This window comes from Chlamydotis macqueenii, chromosome 1 (genome assembly GCF_036417535.1).
Source record: "Chlamydotis macqueenii isolate bChlMac1 chromosome 1, bChlMac1.mat, whole genome shotgun sequence".
Classification (NCBI taxonomy): Eukaryota; Metazoa; Chordata; class Aves; order Otidiformes; family Otididae; genus Chlamydotis; species Chlamydotis macqueenii.
In genome coordinates this window covers 160,639,894-160,665,630 of record NC_141556.1, presented here as the reverse complement: position 1 = coordinate 160,665,630, position 25,737 = coordinate 160,639,894, and the positions used below count along the sequence as shown (strand labels likewise).

The 25,737-nt window shown below is 38.4% G+C and overlaps 1 protein-coding gene across 1 annotated transcript in view; it reads right to left on the bottom strand.

Moving 5' to 3' along the window:
• Positions 1 to 25,737, bottom strand: part of ABCC4 (ATP binding cassette subfamily C member 4 (PEL blood group)) — a 157,041-nt gene that overhangs the window by 61,341 nt on the left and 69,963 nt on the right. The window contains exon 20 of the mRNA XM_086771389.1: positions 6,843 to 6,922. Coding sequence (XP_086627515.1) covers positions 6,843 to 6,922 — 80 coding nt within the window. The remainder of the gene's footprint in view (positions 1 to 6,842; positions 6,923 to 25,737) is intronic.

Genomic DNA, 25,737 nt, shown 5'->3' with positions numbered 1-25,737 from the left:
AAGTAACCAATGAAAAAATATGTATCCCTATTATTTTTCTTTAAGTTTTAACTGGTCTTTCATTATGCACTAGTAATATACACTGTAGTATGCATCTTGGGAATGTATAGTTCCCAAGAACATCACTTCCATAGAGAAAAAGTTCTGTGAGATTTCAGCAGTCAAGTGCCACCAGGCAACTGGTTTTCTTTAATTTATTTATTTTTCACTTAAACCTCAGCACAGCTGCAGAATCTTGTGATCCAACCATCACGCAAAACTATCATGATTCTGCAGAAGGGAAATCAAAAGGTGTCTCCGAGATACAGGTCTGCTCTACATATCTAGGCTAAAGGGAATACACTGATATTTACACAGATCCCACCACTACTATTTTCTCACAACATAATTATGATTATATGTTAAATGTACACATGCAAACCCACAGCAAGAACTATTCTTTAATGAAAAAAAAATATCTCTTAAAACTCACACATGCATACAGACAAAATCTGACTAAACTGGAAAAAACAACACAACAAACCCTACAGAAGCCCACCTCTCACAAAAATCACAAAATAACAACGTCATTGTTAAACTTAAAGATCCTGGAATTCCTTCTACACACTTTCCCTGACATCTTCACACAATAAAATGCAGGGGTCAGTGGTACTGAAACAAGGAACGGCAGTTCCACTCTTGTGCACATACGAAAGTAAGTGACCCAAGCTATTATTCCAGTCTGAGGCACTTTTTGTTCCTAATATCCAGATGCAGCAGCTTTTTTTTTTTCCTTTCTTTTTTTTTTTTTTAAAGAAATGACTGTGGACACCTCCTTCACATTTTCCTTTTCTTCAGCACTTTCACTTCATAAAGCTGCAGTCAATGTGTTTTGTGTGTGGTGAGAAGGGAATGGCACATTCAGTGGTGGTCTCAGCCACTGCCTACATTGGTGGCTCAAGTAGTCTCAGGATTAGGTCTTTGTGCGTGATGAAAGGATATGAAAAGTCAGTTATTTAAACTCAGTCAAGCTGTTGATTTTGGGGAGGAAAAAGGTTTTGCAATTCAGTTTTCCTCAATAAATCACTGCCCTTTTCCAAGGGCAGCTGCAGATAGTTCACATGTTCACAGCGTTCTCCAGAAACAAAACAGATAATGATTTTTTTTCCCCTCCTCCCTCCAACATAGGGTAAGAAATCAAAATGAAGGGGCCATCACATTAAGTTACTCAAATTCACTAGAAACTAAAGCAGTAAATCAACTCTGCTAACAGCTAATAAGATTACTGAAGAATTAAAAGGGCAAGAAACTACAGAGAAAATCACCTCTTTAAAATTTATGAAAATAATTAACAAACCCAAAGGAAGTCTGAAATGTATTTCACCATCCTATGTATTCCATCAGTTTATAGATATAATGTTCGACCAGTAGTTTATTAGTTTGGGTACTCATACTGCACCACCTGAGACCACATTTAAAGATGTTGAGCCTCCGCAGATCTATCTCATGCCAAAGTGAGATTCAGGTACTAAAGCCAAGTCTTTGACAAGCTCTCAAAAACACAGCACCTGAAGCACTGGTCACTTAGGAGTACCTGGGCTAATGTGCATAAAATACTATTAAATATATTGGATTCTTAATTACTAATACTTCCTTGTTAAATTCTTTTATTCTGTAAGTTGGCTGACCTTTTCCAAAATTAGTATAGTGTGTTTTATTACTGCTGCACTGAGCCAGACATTGCCCTGTGTTTTAACCACAACATTTTAAACTACAAGGCCCACACCTACTAGTGAAGTCCACATCAACAGAACCTGGTACTCCCACAGAGCTTAAGGCAGGAGGAGGAACAGGAGCTGGTTATAATGCTGAGTAAATCACCTGGTATTTTCAGAAGAGCCTAAGAAAATTAAGTAACAAAATTCTGGTCATCTTAAATGGCACTTGACTTCCTTAAGTCCCTTTGGACTTATTTATAGGATGATCGAGTTCGTACCAACTAAAGAAAGTACTTCTGCAATTATTTGCATTTGGGTAGCTCTTTGAGGCTGCTGTCAGGCCTGCCCTCTGATTAAACTAACAAATAGATAAATAAAGCATATATATCTAAATGAAGTAGATGTTTAAATCCTCTTAGAAAGTTTTACAGCACTTTAACGGCCTTCACACAAGTAGTCCTTTACATAAGGAGTTTGCAACTTAGTTGGAAAACACCTGCCAAAATATATATAACTCAGGATAGGAAACAGAAAGCAAGACGCAGAGCTGAGGCTAAGGAGGCTCATGGTACTAAGGCAAGTAATTAAAAATATGCGGGCTCACCAAAAAATCATAGAATCATAGAATGGTTAGGGTTGGAAGGGACCTTCAAAGGTCATCTAGTCCAACCCCCCCTGCGAGAAGCAGGGACATCCCCAACTAGATCAGATTGCTCAGTGCCTCATCCAGCCTGGCCTTGAATGTTTCCAGGGATGGGGCTTCCACCACCTCTCTGGGCAACCTGTTCCAGTGTTCTACAACCCTCATTGTAAAAAAAAATTTCCTAATATCTAATCTGAATCTACCTCCCTCTATTTTAAAACCATTACCCCTTGTCCTATCACAACAGGACCTGCTGAAGAGTTTCTCCCCATCTTTTGTGTAGGCCCCCTTTAGGTTCCGGAAGGCTGCTACCAGGTCTCCCCGGAGCCTCCTCTTCTCCAGACTGAACAGCCCCAACTCTCTCAGCCTGTCCTCATAAGAGAGGTGCTCCAGCCCTTTTATCATCTTCGTGGCCCTCCTCTGGACCTTCTCCAACTGGGCCTTGTCCTTCTTGTATTGGGGGCTCCAGAACTGGACACAGTACTCCAGGTGGGAGTACACTATCTTCACCAAACAAGTTTGTTCAGTTTTTGCCTACCTAAATCAATCTACAAACATTAACTACTACCTGATTTTACAAACATATTTAGTGCTGTATTTAGTAGAAATAGCAACTGTCATAGTGGACATGGCTGGCATTGGTTCTTATTTTCTTTTTTAGGAGAGCTCATACAGAATCTTATGGCCAGCCAGAATCCATTACAGAAGCTAAGGCCCAGGCTTAGACTGTGGACTGTAAAGTTTATTTTTTACTTTAATGAGCTTTGAATTGAACTGTAGATATACAATTAAAGATATTTCAGTTGAAATGTCCAACTTAACCTTTGGTTTCTTTTCAGTTCCTATACTTCACATCTACCCATACTGTTCTGTTCAACAGCCATGTAGTCAAACATGGCCATAAATGCGTTCTCAGAAAAGAGACATTTTTTACTTATAAATCTTGTGGATACAGCAGTAATTTCCACCAGAAGATAGTCAATTGCACTAACATGACGTGTCTCATATGCTGTTAAAATTCATAAGTTAAAAAGAAAAAAATGACAACTGCCTCCTAATGAGGACTGCCCCTCCTGCCCCCAAGCTCTCTGAAGACAAGTGTGCTATATTTTGGTGCACTTAAAATCAAAGAAAAAAAGGATGGCAAGAAATTTTAAATGTAGTGAGAGTTGCTACTTTGGGAGCTATTGCAAAGCAACAGTTTTGCAAAATCTAGCCAGATTTTCAGAAGAACACACAAGGTCTATGATGCATTTTTTTTTGTGCTTGTCACATACCTTTTATTTTTGCTTTAGCAAATAAGTGTATAGTAACTATCTACTGTCTTGAAGACAACTGACTGTTTCTTCTTCGTTGACTCAATGGAAGATGTAAAAATTTCAGCTCTTTTAGTTCAAGGAATTAATTTTCATCTAGTATAGCTGTCTAGACTAATCACGCTCATTACGACCGTAGTGCAGTGTATAAATCTTATTAGGCACTCTAAAAAGAACATTATCAATTTTTAGCATTGCCTTAAAATCTGTATTCAGTGTAATTACAAAATTATCAAAATTAGTAGATTTTAATTATTTTTAGGTATTTAAATGGGCTCATATTTTAGTTTTTAGGCGTCCAATCGCATTGCATTTATTTGTGCAGAAATTACACACTCACATGCCAATATAGCAAAAAGGATGGAAGGCTTCACAATGATCCTAGCAATAACTCAGAAAAAGGACCACTTCTTCAATGCAAATCCGCTCAAGAAAAGCTTCTACACACAAAGTAAGATGAACCAGTTACTGCATTGTTTATGAAGTTTCACTTGATTCCTCCTGACAACCATTTAAACAATGAATGTTGGGAAATGTCTCTCAAAGAATCAACAACAATGGCTGGGATCAGAGCTTTTATATTTAGCTAATACTGTTTTTAGAAAGGAGAAAATATTTCTTCCTGAAGGGATTATAGCAAGTCTTATAAAAGACACCTGCAAACAAAACAAGTGACAAAAGATCTCTATCATAATTGATAACAGTTATCCTTTGTAAAAATCTATGCTTCTTCAGAAGCAAGTACCACATCTTTGCTACTGAATTTCAAAAGGCACTTACTAACCAACAAGCTTGTCGATCAAGAACAGTAAGTTTTAGAAAACCTGCCAAGAAGGAAGTGCTTTTGTCTTATGGGTAGCAGCACATTATTGATCAACAGTAAGTTCCAAAATTTTCTTTTGTGATGCCAAATAGAACATGCAAGCTTTGAAACATAGTATCTTTTTAATAGTGCACTGGACCTGTAACATCTACTTTTTTTTCTGAAAAGGAAAACTTTTAACTTAAAATACAAACTTCAGAAATTGAGAAATTATTCAATAGCAAATTTAAAAGAAGTGCACAAAGTAATCAACATGAGGGGAAATGTTTACAAAACGTGTTTTACAGTAGGAGCTTGAAAGAAGAAAACAATCACATCTAGAGCAACAGCTTTCATTCTTTCATCCCAGACCAGCTAAGCTTTGGTAAGCATATATTGCCTAAAGTACCTATAAGCTGGTCAAATAAGTAGATTTTCCAATTTTCTACTAGATTATTTAGTCCTCTGTATATGGCATGCATACAGGTTTAGCTTTCTTTTGGAGCAACCAGTTTGTTCCCTCAGAAAAAAAAAGGGAGCATAATTCTCAAGAGAGTTTGCTTCAGGGTCTGCTCCCAAAAGGAAGTATGGACAAGACCACACTGATTTTGGCTCCCTCCGCTTACGAAGACTTCTCTTACATTTTCCCAGCAAGTTTTGCATCCTCAGACAACCCCACATGCCTTTAAGCCACACGCCAGGGCACGCAAAACACCCACTCAGTTTCTTGCTATAAAAACACCATGCAAGTGGGCTGCAAAACAACCCTCACGTTATTGTAAATGCACGGAACTAAGGAAAAGGGTTAATCATTTCATCTCAAGACCACGGGATGCAGAGGATGCTCTGGTCATGAGTAGCATGTAATACGAACATACACAGCACAGTTTGATGCACAGGGGACAAACCTATACAAACACAAACCCCTCTGCATTCCTTGGTCTAATGGCCAGGGAGCACTACACAACACAGATGGTTTTGACTTTCTGGATGTAAATCCTATGCTAAGAGAAGAGGGTAAGGATGGCAGCACAGTCTGAGCTTCCAGCCAGAAAGAGAGGCACATATGTACTGTCCCAAGAGAGCTGAAATAAAGCAAGATATTCTGTCTAATAAGACAGTGACACTGAAGAAAATCTGGAATCTGTATAAACAATAAAAAATGAGTAGTATATCACAGAAAGATGTTTATATTGCCCTCATCAGGGCCTTAAAAGCCCATAAACTCAAAATCTTAATACTTACTACAAGTAACTCCTTAACTCACAAAAAAACCAAATTGCTTTAATTGATAAGTGAAATACATAATGTTTGCCAAATGACATGTGGCACTGTACTGCTTTGAAAAATAAACACACACCTCACCTTTAACAACCTCCCTAAACTACGAAAAAGACTTCATCTTAAGAAGTATTTTTATTGACTCGTTGGAATACTTCTTTTTTTCCTATTTTCAAGAGTTCAGCATTAACAACATGATTAAACTGCTCAGCCCAAAATATCTTTGGTTTATTTTTAAAAAAGTCAAAACAAGGCTTAGATCCTGAATAAGTTACCTCTAAGAGACAAAGCAAAGTTAGCCCTAGAACCTTAAGAACCATTTCTGACTTGAGTATGACAGGTCTGATCCACAAAGTGGATTCAGGTGATCCACTAAGTAATTTCTTTCTCTAGCCTCCACGATTCTATCTATGCTGTGATTCATGTTACTTTGATATAGTACGATCAAATTTTTTGCAGCTTTATCCTTCTGCCTTTTTTTTTTTACAAGGAGGATTAATAGCAACTGCAGCAGAAAAGTTACCTTGATCTCATATATAATCCTTTATCCTTTCAACATCATCAAAATCTCAGTGCTTTGTCCATCTTTCTTGTGTGCAGTGACTTATTTCACTTGTACCTATTAAGGCTATTATATTCACCCTATTACTACTAATCTTTTCTTTGTAAATAGCCACACCTATTTTAATCCAAAATGGTGTGGTAAGCATTTGATTCTTTGTGGAAGTAGACATGTAATTAGGTTAATCTGTGCTATCTTTTCATGTGAGTTGATTGTTTCTTTACTATGGACATATTTCTTATAACAGCAATAAGCTTGCCAGATTGCTGGGAGGCAAATCAGGAGTAATTTACCAAGCATGTAGCTACTATGAACTGAAATCTTGACATAATAGCAAGCTGTGTATAGCCACTCCTACCTGCCAGTTATTACTCATGTTAGCTTTTTACTGACACATTAAATTTCAACCGCACCTTTCTTTCACAAGTACTTTCATTCAACTCAGCTACATCTGTGATAAATAGCTGATCTTCACCAAAGCATACAGGAATCTAAATTCAGAACTCAGTGTGGAAGTCTTTGACAGTAGCAAGTGAATTACCTGCACGAAGTCCAAAAATGTCAACGGAAGCAAGTCATCCAGGTGGCCAATATCTTTGGAGAAACGATTTAGGATTCTTCCTATAGAAAGATGGTTGGAGAAGAAAAAAAAAAACACCAAACTAAAGTAAATATAATTCCTTAAACGACCAAAATATCTTAAACACACCACATTTTAGCATTTTAGTAACAGTAAAAAGGAAACAGCTGGAATCTAAAGATAAAAAGACACTTTTTGAAACAACCACGAAGGGAATATTTTACAACCACAGCAATACACTTTGAAGAAGAATATTTTTTTATAAATGCCTTTCACCCGAATATAAAATTTTTACTTAAACTGATAGGAAAAAATTAAAATTGGCTTTGAATATAATAGTTCAATAGAATTTAACAGATGAAACATAAATGCTTTATACACTGTGTGCAGGTAAAGGTTTACAGTTCTGACAACTTAAACGAAGTTTCATCAAGCCAGAATCTGCTCCTATCCCTGACTGAAACTCACTAGTGCACGCATGTACCAGACAGATCATAAGTTGATCTAACTGATCCTTTTTAGTGTTTCTGTTCCCATCCCTCCACCATTATACTTGGATTCAAATTGCAGGCATTTCTGAAATAAGATTTGAGAAAGATTTGCATTCATGTAGCTTTACATATATACTTATTCAAAACCTTGGTAATAGTGATCTTTATTAAAGCTAATAAAACAATGATTAATCTGCTGTTAGTGAAGCATTTACACTTCCCTATTTTCCCAAGTTCTACGTGAGTGAAAAAAAATCAGTTATAGCAAGAGTTCTTCAATAATCAAAGTCACAACATTGCCACCCATAAGTGGATCGGTATCTTTCTCTATTAATCAATACCTCTACTCACTAGGAAAGAAACGAAGCTATGGATGGGAATCTGGGCTTCTCTAAGGTGGGTAATGCCCGTACATGCATTCACATTGCTTTTTTATCTACATATATCTTGATTCAATTATTACTTCTAACTGGTACAAACACATTCACTGCACTGGCAACACAAGACTTTTTTGTTTTGTCTTTTCAAAGGAGCTCATTAAACTGAAAGTAGTTAAGTTTAAGGTTTCCATGGAGTGCATTGCAGATGTAAATCAGAGATAAGACCATTAACTGAAGTGACTTCTGTAGCAACCATAATTCTAGTTTTCTGTTAACAGCTGTCTTGGAATTATGAATTTTGTTGCATAACATTGATTTCTTTTTTAAATACATTTTTGTTCCACTCCTCAGGCCTGGGACATGACTCCAAAGAGAGATACGGGTGGCAAGTAGCTTGTTCTGCAGTACTTTACTACCAAAGGCAGTTACTTCGGCAAACATCAGTAAGATTCAACCTTTTTTTAGGCTTTGCACACAGAGAGGAAGGGTATAAAGCAGCAAAAGACTCAAGAAAATATATTTCATCTGTTTCTACTAGCAATGACAGCTGGGGATGTTCCTTTTCACTTATTTCATGTTGGGGTACGTATATCAGAAGGAACTCCAAGGCAGGTTTTTGTTTTTTTTTTTTAAAGTTTCCTTTTCCTGTGATTTCCTTACATGGAGATTGGTTGTAGAAGAGTGATCTAGCACTACTGCCTTAGCTAAGACAACTTAATATCTTAAAATCTTGAGTTATTTGCAAATGAACCAAAACTTAATTGGCAAAGGAAAAATCACTCAAAGAGGTGAAATGCTTCCATCTGACAGAACCTTCCTTAGCGGCTTGTCGAGCTAGAGCAGAGAAACAAGAGGGCATAATGCACTGGTCTCCCAAGTGACCTCACTTTATTGTACAGAGTGAAGGGCAGAGCAAGGGGAGGTGGCAGTGCCAAGCCCCTCCCTGAAATGCTTTGAGACCCACCGATGACAAGCTGTACACAAGGTCAAAGGATTACTGCCATAGCAAGCAAATCCCACCTTAATTCAGCCTTAGAAACCCCCCTTTGCTTTTGAACCCAAAACAAGCTTTATTTGTAGTGGTTTCCGACGGATACAAGAAGCTATTGGCAAAGGCCATCCCACACAGCACTGCTGGGAGGCAGCAAGGTCACTCAGGCTGGCTACTTTCCATGCCCATAGCGCAGGTCAGGTCAAAGCTGGCACCTCCAGGTATCAAGTGATGCCTTCACAATCTCCCTCATCCCACAAGTGGAAGAGCACATCCATACTTGTTCCTGGAAAAGCACTGCGCTTACTCTCATTTTGTACAGCATGGACAAGGCCTTAAGGGCTAGAGGGGAAGCCATCACAAAGCGCTTGCTGTTGAAAGCCATTTAACTCTTCGGTCATTTCAGTTCCAGCAGTATCTCAGAGTTCAGCTCTCATTTCCCTCCTCTAACATTTCTATTGAAGAATCACCAGTTAAAGTTGCTCAAGGAGGAATTTTGCAGATTCTGAGTCTAGGTTTTGGTTGGGTTTTTTTTGGCAATTGTCAGAATAGAATAGGCTAGACTAGACTATTTCAGCTGGAAGGGATCTACAAAAATCACCTAGTCCAACTGCCTGACCACTTCAGGACTGACCAAAAGCTAAAGCATGTTATTAGGGGCACTGTCCAAATGCCACTTAAACACTGACAGGCTTGGGGCACCAGCCACCTCTCTAGGAAGCCTGTTCCAGCATTTGATCACCCTCTCTCAGTAAAGAAATGCTTCCTAATGTCCAAGTCTGAACTTCCTCTGGTGCAGCTTTGAACCATTCCCACACATCCTATCACTGGATCCCAGGGAAAAGAGATCAGCAGGAGACTGTGACAACCTCCAGTCGTTTCCTGAGAAAGTTTCAGTGTTGCAACAAGGAGAGCTTTAGGCTGCAAGAATGATACAGATCTGTCCCAGCACTTTCAGGAGTAAAGAGCCGGCACAGATATAAACAAGAACTGTACAATACCTGCCTTCATCCTGCACACCAAGAGTGACTGTGGCCACGTTCCTTTCCACAGTAACATCTCTTCCAGTGAAATTCTTTGAAGAACATGGTCACGAAGGAAAACTTGGCCCACTTGAGCCGGTCTCAGTAGTCCTCTAGTCTTACTATTTCTTCCATATATACCCACTAACCACCAACTACTCCAGTTCTCATTGGTAATCAAGCTGCTAATTAATTGCCAAAACTGTATTTTTGGCAATCACCTTAAGAAATTGTTAAGTATAAGAGCGTTTCTACAGACTGTGTTCTGATAGAGCTCTGAGCTGCCACCAGGAAAGTGGAAATTAATCTGACGTTATCAATAAAACATGAATACATCTTTTAATCTGCCTAATCCTCTTTAAAATGTAAATACAGTCATTCTGTAAAATGACATGGACTAAAATATGAGTAAGCAAAAGAAACGGTATATCAAAAAGAGAAACCTTGAAAACTGGAACCTTTTTGCAGTCTACCTGATACAATTAAAGCAATTTAAACAGTGGAGATGTGAATCAGTCACTTCCCAAATAAACATTCAGGTGAATCTCTGGTAGCAGAACTTAATTTATTGAAAAAAGTTATTTATGGTCTATTTAGTGTTTGGTCATAGTAATTTTGGAAAATGAAACCTGAAGTCACGTAAGGAAAACACCTCACTTCTTGCTAAGAAATCCACATCTCCCTCTCATAACATTAATCTGGTGACCATTAATGCTTTTCTACTGCCAAAAGCAAGGAACAAATCCACAAGCCTTAGGTTTATTTTTGTTGTTGCTGGTTCTCAATGATATTACCCCAGTGACTGTAAGGGAAAACACAGGCCTGGAGATGTATTTCAGATCCCCTTCATATGGATACAACTGAACTGGCATTTTATTATGTCCTACACAGAAGTAAGCTATGGTAACCCACTAAAGCAAGCAAGTTCCCTCACCATATACCAGAGAGAGCAACGCACCTCCAAGCCGATGTGCTACGCTTTGGAAATACCCGCAAAATGCCCCATAGCCATCGTGACATTGCATCCAGAGCGATTGCTACATTTACAAGGATGTCTACAAGTAAACGAGGTCTATTTCGCAAGGTATGAAGAAACAACTGTTTCCATTTACTGGAAGCTCAATAAATCAGTGGCTTGCTTGTGCACTATTAAGCATGCAAGAGCAAACATTCCAGATATGAAAATTAAAGTAGCCATTTTGAGTCAGGACTCAAAATGCTCACAGTTATGATTACCGTTTCTACCAGCATTTGCAAACCTAACTTTCAGGGATGAGAGAAACTGTTGAACCTGCTATTCAAGAAGGGCAGGACCTGCACAACTCACCTCCCTGCAAAATTTATTATTTTTCTCTCCAAAATTTGTAATATCGTTCTCTCCCAAATTTACAGACTCAACATCACCTTGCCCCAATACTTCACACTTCCAAGAAACCCAAATTCCTGAAGTGAGCATTTCTGTCATACAGATACATGCCATGAGACAGTAATTCTCAGATCCAGTCCAGTATTATCCATTTACAAAAATTCTGAAGCTCACTTAATACTTGCACCCGTTACTTACCCCAGTAAGTTTCAGTCTAGACTTCAAAAGCAAAAAGAAAATATTAAATCTAAAATTTGTCAGGCAAAGGAAATTTCATGAAATCACTAACAAACAAGTCTTAAGAAATCAAGAACTAAGTATGCCGATGTTACAATAGCATCCACATTTGTGAATAGTATCTGCTGTTTTAATCACGCTCAGGCTTCCACGTGCTGTGCAGCGCCAGTAGCAAGCTGCAAAAGGGAACGTGCTCTCTTCAACAGCCCCATGTTTGTTTTTGCATCAAGTAACTTAATCAGAACACACACTGTTGTTAGATTTCTTCCGAAGTAATTAAATAACTATTCAATGCCAATTAATCACAGTTAAATAAGGGTCTGTCACCAAAGTGCTATGTACACATTTCAGACTATTTAATGGTCAAATACTTGGCAGTATCAAAGTTAAACAATGATTCATTAAACCTCCTCCACTACACAATAGTTAGGCTAAACTTGAAGTGAAAGAATCAAACCTCTTTTGTTCTCCATGAAAAAAGACATCAAACCTCAGTATGTGATATTCTTTTCTTCCTTACTCTGTAAACTGCTTTAATTGCATGAATCAGAATGTGTTCAGGTGCCACATACCCACTTTGGTTCTGCAGGTGCCTAGTGATACTTTGGAATAGATGTTCAAACCTATCATCCAAATAATGAAAACACTTGACAGTGTGCCACACCTATTTAAAATGTTTATACATACTTTACGATGAAAGAAATACAATCCAAACTAAATCAACACTTACGATGTAAACACCAGAAAAGAAAAGGACTTTTTTCTTTAAATAAGAAACTAGGATCCTCCACTAGAATAGCCAAATGCCACCAATAGCATTCAATGTTGTGCAACCTAAATTCCAAATATCAAGGACTCTAAGAGCAGCAGTACATTATTTCTAAATGTATTTGGCATTTCTAGAATACTTTGTCGGCCAGTGCAGTCACTGAAATACTTCTGTATAATAGAATAGAGTGGGCAGATTGATTTTATATACCTTGCAAAGAGTTTAAAAAGCCTTTATACCCATTTGTTTCATCACACATTGCAGAAATACTTTGTTCCTACTTCTCTAGCCCACTGATTTGCCCTTTGGAGAAGAAAAAGGTTTTAAAGGAAGGGCCTTCTATGGACAGAAAGCTTTTGCCACTTGTGCATGTGCATGGGGGCACGCTCTTGGAAATTTTTTCCCCCCAGAGACCAGGCTAATCCTCAATCCAGGAAATTTTAATTGCATCACACTTTAGTTCAACACGCAAATGTTATTAATAAATACTACTTTGCACGGTGACCTAAACTCCTCCATGGCAATTGGCCTAAATGTCAGTTTTCACACACAAGTACATTGCCTTTACCAGGCAAAAAAAAAAAAAAAAAAAAAAAATTTCAAAATCTCTTTATCTACTCTGCAACAGTGAAGCCAGGAACACTGTCCCACTGCCCAGCCTCCATGAAGAAAAAGTAACATAACATACTAAACACTGTTATCTCCCACTCCTTGCTGCAAACTCATAAAAACCTGTCCGAAAGCAACTTGTACCGCTAGGAATGGATTCAAGAAGGTACTTAAGACACGTGTATAGATAGCCAAACGTAAGCAACCTCAGCTGGGGTTGTAGGTTGCTTGAAGGCAGTCACACCACAGAGATGCTTTTCTGGCCTCAGACAATTTTAATTTAGAGGGATCAATGTCAGACAGTCAAAAGCACACGCTTCACTGCCACCTCCTTCACTCGGCAAGGAGAAGGCCCCCATGCAGCACTCTGCTGACCCCAGGCATCGAGGCATCACCTGCACAAGGGAGGCTGAGCGCCGGCACGAGGGCGGCCACCACGGCAGAGTACCATCACCGCGCCTGGTCCCGGGGAGACGCGCTACAACAGGCTGCACGCCTCCGTTTCTGTACACGTACAGGTGTTAACTACCCTCAAGAGAGAAACCATGTCCTTTAACAGTCCAAATTACAGCTTACAAAACCTAAGTAATTTTAAATGTACGCATGGTAGTAAAATAATGCTCAGAAGTGTGTATGTGGCAATAAAAGCACACTCAAAGGTAGTAATGAAAGAAATAGCTGCACACAACCGGGCACGTTTAAACACCCATCAATTTACCTACATTGAACACGTTTCCCATTCTGTCCGTGGTACAAATCAACAGCTCCCCGCACATCGTGCTGTTAAGCTATGACATTCAGTGACTGATAAGTCTTCACTTGCGCTCAGTTCACACACATACACTGAAAAAGTGGTGGTGGGGAGGGGGGGTAGTACTGCAACTACACGCAGCTTTCCATTTCATCAAAGCAGTGACAAAGTGGATTGTCCGTATCCAATGTTGGCAGGAAGCAGACATTACATCAACCTTGTAAAATACAACTATGAAATCAAGAAAATAATTAAAGATGGATTACTGACTTTGAAAGGAATTGTAAGTTTGTGAAATATTTCTTCTGAAAGAAATCTGGAAATGCATCTCCTGCATAGCTGTCAATTACTGATCTACTCTGGCTTTTCTTCCATATTTCTACAAAAAAACGTCAATAGGTCTGTTATCTTTTTTTAATATATGTTTAGCACCACATGTCTACACAAACTGCCATATACAGCACTACTGTCTTCCCCACAGGCATCCTATAAATATAAATAAGAAATTCTACCCCATTTTTTTTTTCTTTAGCAGCCTGAAACTGACAGGAATATTATCACTTTCTTAGACATTTGCAAATGGGCACAGCGGTGCTGGGCCAAAATATGCTGAGATCATAATATCCATTTATCTAAACTGCCAGCATGTAATGAATTCAGGTGGGATGCCTTCTATCCAAATTAATTTACTACTTGAAAAGGACTTTTTACACAAATGCTGTCAAACAGGAAAACAGTTAGGAAACGAGAAGAAAACGTGAACACTGTGTTTGATCTTATTTTTAAGTGTAGGATTTAAAGAAGGAAGGATAACTATGACGAAGATAAGAATGGAAAACAGGCTTCTTTGGAAATGAATTTCTATTTTTACTGCTGATGGAGAAGTCTACATTACCTAATACGAATACATTGATCCTAACTGCACAGTTGTTTCTTGAGCTTTCCAATTCACTAGAAACAAACAGTATTGTAATGACCTACTGATTAGAATTACCATGCTTGTAGAAAACCAAAATAGGTCAATTCTTCATGCAAGATGACTTATCCCTTTGCTAACTTATGTAGTACAGTTAATTTTTTTTTTTTTCCCTGGGTGTGCTCAGAAGAGCATGTGTGTTAACATCAGTTATCACCAGTTAAAGTCTATCTTCTCACTTACAGTACAAAGCAGAAAGGATATATAAAGACTTCATCAAAAACACAACACCACAAATAAAAACATCTTGATTGCAAAAAAAAAAAAAAAGAAAATGTAACTTTTCTTTGTTCTCTAATTGTTTTACTGAGAAATCTCAGCGTACCTTCTGCATTGTAACTGCCTTTCATATAATAAGTCATAACCAATTAACCAAGTTGGCTACAATTTCAGCTCTAAGAGAATTTAAAAATAGAGTTTCACTATTATTACATTAGATTTGCTAACAAAATGATCTCTTCTACAAAAGCATGACAGATCTGGGATAATATATTCATTACCAACTTTCAGATTATCGATCCCTGCAATGATAGCCCCTACCTCAGTAATTAACATTCACAGATTTTTTTATTTTGTAATTTATTGTGAATGAAAGTATCTGAATAATTCAAAAGAATAAACTTCCGCCTCTGTAACAGTTATATCCCATAACCTGAGTACAAAGCTACATCTCTGCTTCATAATTAGAATGACAACGAAAGTAGACATCTGCCCACCCTCTCCCGCTTCCCCAATACCTGGAGTAATATTAAACTTTTCATACGTAATTCTGTGATGAAAATTGCCAGAACAATTCCAGAAGTTAAGTGCTGGACAACCTTTTTGCTTCTTTTTAAACACATTTTTATTCACTACAGCTATGTTAAGTTATCCTGAGGTTAACGAATAAAATCTACATTTAAACATACTGAAACAAATAAAAAAACTAAAACCAAGTCACCAACTCTAAAGTACTGCCAAAATACAACACAAAATAAGCAACAAGATGTTTCTAAGGCACACAGTCCAACTGAACAACAAAAAAAAAAGTATTTATACAGAGGAGGGGTGTTGTGGTTTTGTTTAGTGAGGGGGGGGCTAAGGTGGTAGCTTCTGTAGGAAACTGCTAGAAGTTGCTCCCCTTTGTTCAGTGGACTCGGCCAGGCATAGGGCGGACCCGCTGCTGGCCAAGGCCGAGCCAATTGGTAGCAGAATGTCTCGTGATAACGCCTCTGCGATAACGTATTTAAGAAGGGGAAAACAGAAGAAAAAAAAAAAAAGAGAAGATGTGAAGAAGCTGAGCAGGAGCAGAGGTGGAGAGGGGGAGGCGCAGGCCTCGTGGGCCTTGGAGGCCCCACCCTCTGGCCTCCCACCGGGCGGCCGACTGGGCCCAACTCGGCCCGGCCTGGCTGCAAGAAGTGGAGAGGAGATGAAATGGATGATGTGAAGAGATTCTGAGAGGCGTCTGCCAGCCTGTTGTGAAGAATTTTTCCTGTGAGAGGAATGGCTGCAGACGCCAAGGTCAGTTCAGAAGGAGGGGGAGGAGTAATGCGGCTCCTGGCCAAGATTCCCCTGCAGCCCCTGGTGATGACCATGGTGGAGCAGGTTGTCCCCCTGCAGCCCATGGAGGTCCACGGAGGAGCAGAGATCCACCTGGAGCCGGTGAAGGACCCCACACTGGGGGAGGTGCATGCCTGAAGGCGGCTGTGGCCCGTGGAGGGCCCGCTGGGACAGCCGTTCTGGAGGGACTGCACCCCGTGGAAGAGATGACCCACGCCGGAGCAGTTTCACGAAGGACTGTGGCGTATGGGTGGGACCCCACAACAGAGCAGGGGAGGAATGTGAGGAGTTCTTCCCCCGACCATGAAGCAGTGGCGTGAAACAATGTGTGATGAACTGACTGCAACCTCCATTCCCTCTTCCCCCCGTGCCACTCGGGAGGGGAAGGTGGTAGAGATAATGTTAAGCTTGGGAAGAGGGAGGGGTGGGGGAAGGTTATCTTGTTCTCTGTCTCATTATCCTGCTAGTTTTAGAAATAAATAAATAGTTTTCCCCAAGTCGAGTCTGTTTTGCCCGTGACGGTAACTTTAAGGATTTTCTCCCTGTCCTTATCTCAAACCTCGAGCCGTTTTTCCTTATATTATCTCTCCCTATTCTCTCAGAGGGTGGGGGTAGTGAGAAAGAGACTGCGTAGTCTGGTTCCGATTGGGGCTGAACTACAACAAGGGGGTACAGTAAGAGTTGACACTGGCCATCTCCTCCCCAAAGGGGAAAAAAAAAAAAAATTGTAACCACTTGCAACTGCTTATCAACTGGCCTTCACTATCTACAGAATTTTCTGTTGATTTACATCACCTTCTTTTTCTATTCCAGATATAAAGTTACCTAATTCAACTTTTCACCACAATACAAAGTGTCACTATGACAGATACCTGAAATAGTAGATATGAAATATAGTCTTATATTGGCTTTTTACAAGCAAGATTATGAATATAATTATTTGCTAAACTATTTAACCACAAATGCCTCCACTTCTGAAAGAGCATTTGTGTAGTCTCGTTCTCCTCTCTGCTATAAATCCAATTTGGATTGAAAATATGTCCCAAGTGCTGTTTTGCTGGGGTGGGGCTTACAATGAATTAAACTGAACACTACAAATCAGGATGGACTGAAACATCCGAAGAGTTTTCTGTTGCTGGAATTTTTACATGAGAGGAGAAAAAAACAGCTTTTAGAGGTACTTTCAGATTTCAGGGTTACATACAAATATCTGTCAATACAACGATTACAACAAAAATGGCAACGTATGTCACCTTTCTGGTAAGGTTTTTCCAATAACAAAAAGGAGTTTTCCTGTGCTATTTATACTATCAAGACAAGATTCAGAATAGGATTTAAAGACTGTATTTCAGAAAATACCAGAGGGGCCAGATCTCACATAGCTCTTGCAAATCTGCTCATATTTTTTCATTTTCTTACCATTCTATCTCCTAAAGAGAATTCACTGAATAAGAATCTTAATTTGCTTCTTCATAATGTTTTTCTTCCCTTTTCTTTTCTGCAGGCATTGAAGTTAGATGCACTCAATCATGACTCCAGTCTAAGATGGCAGTAACCAAGTAGGACATTACTGAATATGAAGTTTTTGACTCCTGAAATCTTCAGCTGAAACTGCCATCTGGCTGACACAGTTATCATTCAGAAAACAAATACCCTGTATTTCACCAATCATAGATATTCAGATCCTCTCCCATACACTGAACAGAATGACTCTGATGTAGTCCATCCATTTCCTTCCTTCTTCACAGCTGTGGAAGGGTATTCTATACAGACTGTTGCTGTGAAAGCCAAGCCAAGACTTCTGGCTCTACCTAGCCCATCCATTTTGAGGATAAAGCCTTTGGACAGCTGAGAAAGCTGAGGTATTTCATGTCTTCATCTGACTTTGCAAACCCTTGTCTTCTGCTTGGCATCTTCTTTTAGTTGGATCATTTGTTTTTCTTTAGCTTCAGTTTCTTTTTTTTTCTCTTCTTCTGGAAAATGTGAGTTGTTTGGCAAGGGGAGATTCTCTCTGAAGTTCATTCATTATGTACTCATGTAATGATTCCTGAAATACCTTTTCCTTTTTAACTATTTATACTATAAAAAACCCAACAGCATGGGTTTGGCTACCCAAAATTCACAATGGATGACGCTGGATTCAGTGGGATTTTTTTCCTGTCTCACATAAATGTCATTACTACTGAACTCTGGTATAACTATCAGAAAATTAGAACCCTCACTCTTTTAGTTTGCAGCGTAAATAATCAAAGCATTTGATTGGAAAGTTTGCTGTGTGTTAAAAGAGATACCTTCCCCAATTAAAAATTTTGCTTCAATTTAGGACATTTTAAACCACATGTTAGCAAAGCCACAGAAAATTTGGAAACAACTAGATTCACAACTTGGCTACCATTCATGAAACCACAAAGGAAGAAGATAATTGGGAAATGTGTCATCCTGTTTATAAAGGTACAGCCAAGCCCAGGGGTCAGGACACTCTCATGAGAGGTGAAGGCTGGGCAGAGATGCAAGGGAACGTGTTATTTTTACCAGCCACTGAGCATGCACTGAATGTGGGTCGCCCACCTATTCAACGAGCATGTTGGAGGCAATTCTGTGGTAGGCCTCCTTCAGTCTCTGCTGTTGAAGCTCTTCTCACTTTGGATGAATCAGTAAAAAAGTATGGCACCGGAAGAAGGCAAATGAGCGTGTGCCTGAAGGCTATGGCAATCAGCATGGGAGGGACTACAGCTGGATTCAAAGATCTTTTTTTTTTTTTTTTTTTTTCTTCCCCTCCCTGGCCTAATTTAGGGCATAGAATGGATCCTCTCCTGCAGAGCAGGCTGTAGGGTATAAGGAGGGATGACTTCACCTCCTCTTCAGTTTTGTGATTGGCACCAAATTCCACTTGCAAATCTCACCTGAGAAACAACCAAAAATCTTTTGTCTTAGAAAAGCTGAAGGCAACCACATCCCAAGTATTTTCTCCAAGCAAGGAGTGCTGTCCAAAGGAATCTAGATACAGTCTGACAATGCATTTCTTTGGGCCATCAGCTTCCGGGGGAAAAAAAAAATATCACTATAATGCAAACTTCTTTACAGCCTAAACTATAATTAACAACACTGAAATGGAAATGTAGGGTATAATATATATTCAAATGAGAAAAAGCAAAATATGACCTCTTCTCTACTGTATACTATATTCATTACATTAAAAGAAGGAAATTTTAATAATTATATGATTAAGTGCTAAGCACTGTGAAAAGTTATATTGCACTGCATATGATTCTACTGTACCCCCTCTACTGGGCAATTATTAGAAAGATTCACCTCAAAAACAAAAAAGAAAAACATACTAGGAGTAAGTAGATGCAAATGAGGATTAAGTAGCTTTTGACCATACTAAAACACTAGTAGTGTATAAATCAAAACCAAAGAATCTTTAATCGTCATGTAGAAATACACCTTAAATTCATCCCCCTACATTTTCTGACAGCTGAATGCTAGAGGTTAAATTCTTTTGAAAACATATGCTTACGTATATATTGCTTAAAATTAGAGAAAAATCTAACATAGCCTTATAATTTTCTGTTTTTTCAAGGCTTTTAAATAATAAGAAAGAAACGGAATGATAAAGTTAAATATGTTAACGGCAACATTTCTTCACTTTTCTACAAACAGAGAAAAAAATTCAAACACATCAAGGAGAAAAAAAAATGGCTTCACTGAACAGCCATTCAAGCAAAAGTGAATATAATTTACAATCTATTTTGTCTTTGTTCAATTCAAAGATAGGCTTCACTGTGAAGCTCTGATTTACAACTGGCCAGCACTATGAACTCTTAAATAAATAAACAGGCAAAAATAGAAGAGTGCCATCTGCAACAAGAGACTCCTGAGAATGCTGCCATTTGTTATTTGCATAATAGAAACACCCGAAAGAGAATTAATATATCTGAAGTGGGAGGCTGAGCCTCACTAGGATGCACACTGGACCATCACGTAAGCCCCAAAGATATTCTTGTGCCACTTAGGAGAAAACCAACCCAAATTACTATAAAAGGAACAATGAGCAAAGGTACAGCAGTAAGCTGGAACAGAAAGTTGCAGGACAAGATGTGTGCCTTTATTTCTGTTTTCTTTTTCTTTTTTTTTTTTTTAAGTACAGGAAAACCAAGGGGTCAGGGAATGCTATGAATTAATGAGTTTCTCCACCCATATGTTTACCTACTGTCAGTTTATAGTTATACTGTGGTTAGAGCGATACTGGTGTATCTTGAGAGATCAGTTTAAGATGAAGAAGAGCCAGCTTGCAGATGAACTTTACTGCACAGAAAGCAGGAAGTTACAAAGATGTAAGCGTGAAAGATAAGCAGGAAAAACAATGATGGAGGGAAGAAACAATACAGGAATGTGCCAACAGCTCCGGTTACCAGGTGCAGAAACAGTAAAAGCTTTGCATGGGAAGAGGGCTAATTCTCAAATGAAGCCACACTCCTTTCTACACCTCCTGGTAGACTCCTTCAAAGCACACCAGGGCCATAAGATCAAGAAAAAGCTTTCTCTCCATCTGTCCCTGGGGAGGAGCTGCAAGATAAAACTGTCAAAAGGCTAGCTGGCAGTGACAGCCACAGAAGCTGCTGAACTTGGGATGTTTGGATATTGAGAGATTTTTGTACATATTTACTTGAATTTTTGCCCTGTGCAGACTGGCTGCTTGCACGTGCCCTCTGCTTCGCGTTCTGCTTCATTCACTGCATATCCAACTCTCTGTGTCCTCTCCTCCCTCTTCCTTCAACATTGCTTATTCCATTCCCCTTCACCATTGAATGGCACAAGTTCTGGACACAAACAAGCACACTTGAAAAAGAAGAGAGAACGTCATCCTACACATAACCAACACACGAGGCCTGACACGGCAAGGCACAGGCTAGGAAGCGTGGAAGAGTTTGGGACAAAGCAAGCGAGAACAGAAGTGAACAGAAGGTGGCTGCAACACTTAAACTAGAAGATTGCCTGAATTCATGGTTTGGAAATGCAGAGTGACAAAAAAAGCCAGATAGGGGAACTACAATAACTACACGAGCTGTAAAGGCAACAGGAAGGGTGTTTTACACTGAAAAACAGGTGAAATCCTTTCAGCAGGTGAGAGATCAGGTTTTGAAGTAATTCCCAAATTAAAATTGTGGAAGCCAAAAGGCCACTGTTACCCAAAAGGAGATGGCAAAGTGCATCCAGGACATACTGTGTAACCGTTGTGTTTGATACAAGCAGACTATTCACAAGGTTGTACTTAGATGAGGCAAGACTCGCTATCTTTTGAGAGATGCTTTTAGAGCACAATTCAGAGGATTTTAGTTACTTCTTGCTTTAAACTGCTTTTACAGAAGCATATTTCACTCTGCTGACTACAGAACTGCAGGGACAACAGCTGGTTGTGTCTCAAGTTAATCTTTACAGTATACTCTAAATTGTTTGCTTAATTTCATTCACATCGGGTCTTAAGATTTCAGAAGACTAGTTAAGATTTCAGGTAGAGGAATTCACAGTAAATTTTTTTTTTCTTCCTTTAAAATAAACATGTCTATCTCTGCATCTTAACAGCTCACTTATTTATGCATTCATTTTCTTTCTGTGACATCCATTTTCACTACAATTTCTGTTTTGTTTTGGTTTTTTTTAAATCAGCAGCCTCTCTGTTCAAACTACATTAGAATGAAAGAACTTCCAGGACCGCAAGGAACTAGACAACTAGAGAAGCAATACAAAGACAATGACAAAAAAAAAATTCTCTTTCAGGTATCCATATCCAATATATAAAACCCTATAAAATCCTCTCATGGACCTAAAGCACAAGTTGTATTTTGGAATAAACACTACAAATTTTGCAAACAATCCCTGATCATAATCTGATCCCAGACATTTTGGGAAAGGCTGTTTTAAAACAACTACTTTGCTATTACTCTGTTTTTAAAAAGGCATTAACCAAATCTCTGAAAAGGCAGGATTAAAATGGAAAAATACACATATAATAAAGAACTTAAATGGCAGAAAAATATCTTGTGTTTTTCCTTCCCTCTTCACAAAACAGCAAGAGTACAGAACTTGATTCTGGATCAATTTGTGGCTACATCATTAAAAAAGACAAAACAAAAAGTATAACTTCAAGCAAAAAAACCACAGAAGGCAAAACTGTGTCAGTAACCCAACTGCTTTAATATTACAGAGTATTAATGAGTAGCAATTTAGCATTGTAGACATTTAATTATAATATTTAGAGAACAAATGTTAGCTCTGATGGTTTTCAAAACGCAGCTTAACTTTAGAATGCATATGAAAAGCATCCAATAAACTTTTCATCACAGCTGAACGGTATTTACAATGCCTCTTTACTTTCTGAATGTCTATTTTGCCCTTGACTGACTCTGGATAGGAAGTATTTAAATAGCAATTCACATTCCAAATATGAACATTCAATTCCTAAAGTTCTTAGTGGTCAACTAAACAGTGGTCATGCTTTCATGAAGAGGTCACAAGTTCAAGTGTTTTGATCACTCTGAAAACTTTTAGGACCTTCTGGACAGTTAGGATTTGTTTGTTTGTTTTGTTTTTCCAAAGAAAGGAGACTGAAATGTCTCTTGACATCAAGTTTTTGTACCCTTTCATAATCCAGTGTTTTTCTGGAAAACAGTCATATCACAGTTGGCATAGAAAATATTGGTCCTACAAAACAAAAGCCTCTAGTACAGCACATGATGCATGTGGTGAGGTCTGTTCCACCTTCCAGAACGTTCCTCACTTCAGCAGGGTACCACCCTCATACTTGCAAAAGTCTGTCCACAATGGACCACTTAGCACGATTAGGACCTAAATTAAGTCAAGACATGACAAATTACTTGAACTAGAAACCCAAATAAATACTGAAAACAAAGTCTGAGGTTTGTTGTGAACAATATCACTACAGTGTTACCACTTGCATGGGTCACATCCGTTACTCTTCAGTGCATTCAGACACCCAAAGGACCACCATGTTCAGAAAAGAGACCCTGGAAGAACTGAAAGGTTCTGACATAAGAGAATTTAAAGTAGCTGTGACTCCCATTGAAGAGGTATGACTCATCTCTGAGGTTTAAATTAGATTATCAACCAAATGAAGCAGCACAGTAAATATACAATAAAAGATGAATGCCTACAGGAAAATAATTTTTGCCCCTAGTGGCAGATGCTTGAACTTTAAAGGATCTGAGAGTAAGCTCTTTGTCTAAGCCTTCCCGACAGAAAACAATTGAACTAATTTCTTTAGCTGGTCCAGCTTTGCTCCATATGCCACATGGAAACAATATCTAAACCCTGTAAAAGAAAGTATATTGTCACTTCTAAACCAATTGAGGATCAAACAATTTACAGAAACCAAGACTTATTTTGCTGACAATTAAACTCTATCACCAAGACTTGAGATTCAATGAAATTTGACAATTGTGAAGAAAGAGGCTTTTGTTTGACTAAGTCTGAAGCATTTGGAAGAATCAACAGAAAATGAAAAGACTGAATTAGATCGAAGTATCAGAGCCTTTGAGGACAGTCTAGAATTCACTAATTGAAATAACTGCCTTCCTTGCTGTTTTCCTCTCTGAAAATTGCTTTGGTGTTACAGCAGGAAGGCATATAGCAAGAGGCAAATCTGGTCTAAGGAGCAAGCATTACATCCACCACCCTTCCTCTTACACCAACAGCATAGTTGGTCTGTCCTGCTGGTCAAGCTCAATTATGAAGAACCACCATCCCTTCAAAGACGAAATGAAAGACAAGTATGACTCACTGCAGTACACCAAATCTAAGGGGTGTGAAGGGCCTTTTAAGCCTTTTTCTTCCATGCTGAAAGCCATCACATTTACTTTGTTGTAATTCAGATACAACCCAAAGAAGTTTGCAAATTCTATTCTATTGTAGTGCTGCAGGTCACTAGCTAGGATAATATTCTTGCATCTCCTCCTCTTGGCGCCAAAGAATGAATATATTATTCTGTTTTTCCAAGAACCATAATACTAACTTGTTCTCCTTCTGCCTGTTTAATTGAAAAAATACCTAAGATGCCTACTCAGAACACCTCCATGCCTACTTTACAATTAATAAAAAGCAGTCAATAAGCATTTGAATTTCTTGCATCTCATGAGAAGTACAAACAACAGAGGCAGAGCACAAAGGTATAAACAAATTAAGCAGTGCTCACAGCACTACATTTTAAGCTGAAAACATCTCAGATTATTTCAGAAACTCGGTATTTTGCATTTCACAAAATGTTTGTCTCTCTATTAAAAGTACATAATAACATTGCTTTATTGCGTGGCTAAGATGGCAAAACAAGTAATGAAATTCTATTTTTCCACAGGAAAAAGTTTCTGGTTTTTAAGCAAACACTTCTGGAAAGTGTCAGACTGGACATTTCTACTCTTGAACACTCTGCAGGTAAACAAAATCATCTGTACAAGCCCTCATAATCTTTGAGAAACACTTATTTCTGAACAATCACTCCTAAACACTGTTCCATAAGCCTTCAGTAGCAGCTGAGCAACACAGGTTATTAAATTGAGGTGCAGCAGAGTTTATTTTTTCCTATCTCAGTTTAAAAAAAAAAAAAAAAAGTTGGGATTGTTTTTTCCATTTTTTCTGTTGGGGATTTTTGGGGGTTTAAATATAAGTGGCATTTAGTGAACGGCTTTGAATTCAGTATTAAATCATACTCGTAGCTTAATTATGAAAAAAGATCATTGTCATTACATATTTGGAATATTAAAACTTGTCAGCTTTATAAAAACCTCAAGGCAATTTTTCCTCTTAAATTTGGTTTTATTTTGAAAGCGCTCCTTAGATAAGATTTCTTAATATTAGAACAAGTCTAGCATAACTAGCTTTCTGTTGAAAATACTGCAGAAAAAAAAATGTTCCCTCTACATTGCTAGTTGAATAGAAAAAAACATGCCACTTCTAAAGCTAAAACCATTTATATTACATAATTCTGGTGCTTTCAATTTGCAGAGGTTTCTGCAGACATCTTTTGTCCAAACAAGCATCAAATTTTTCTCCAACAGTAAGGGAATGTCAGCTGACTAAAGGTAACTCCTACCAACTCTTTCTTAAACCATTTTACCGTTTTTTGTTTTTTGTTTTTTTTGTACAGGAAATACCATAAATATTCTAGAAGGCTAAGGGTAATAGTTTACTTTTGGCCGTTATTGAGGCTGGAGGGAGGGAGAATTGTTCTTCGAAGAGGAGACTGAGGAATGAAGGAAGGGAGAAAGGAAAGAATCATTATACTAACATTAGGCAAAGCATACAGGTTTTATATATATATATATATATATGTATTTTAATATAATTTTTTATATATGTGTGTGTATGTATATATATAAACACCTAAAATTATGGTTCATTCCTTTCTCTTAAATTTAGTGGTAAATTTAGAATACTGAAGATGTTAAGATACCCATCCTTAAGCACACAGACAGCTAGGGACCCTGAACACCCACGCTGTAGTGGGTAGGAAAGACAGCTCTTCTCCAGCGAGACTTAGAGCAAAAGCCGAACATTGGTGCTGTCAATAATGCCCTGGAAGAGCCTGTCTCTCTACCACATACCTGGTAAACCCAGGCTAACGTTAACCTTTGTGAATACCCTTCTTTGCCTGATCATTCCTCATTATACAGAGTCTTCCAACCGCTATTCTAAACGGCTAGAAAATAATA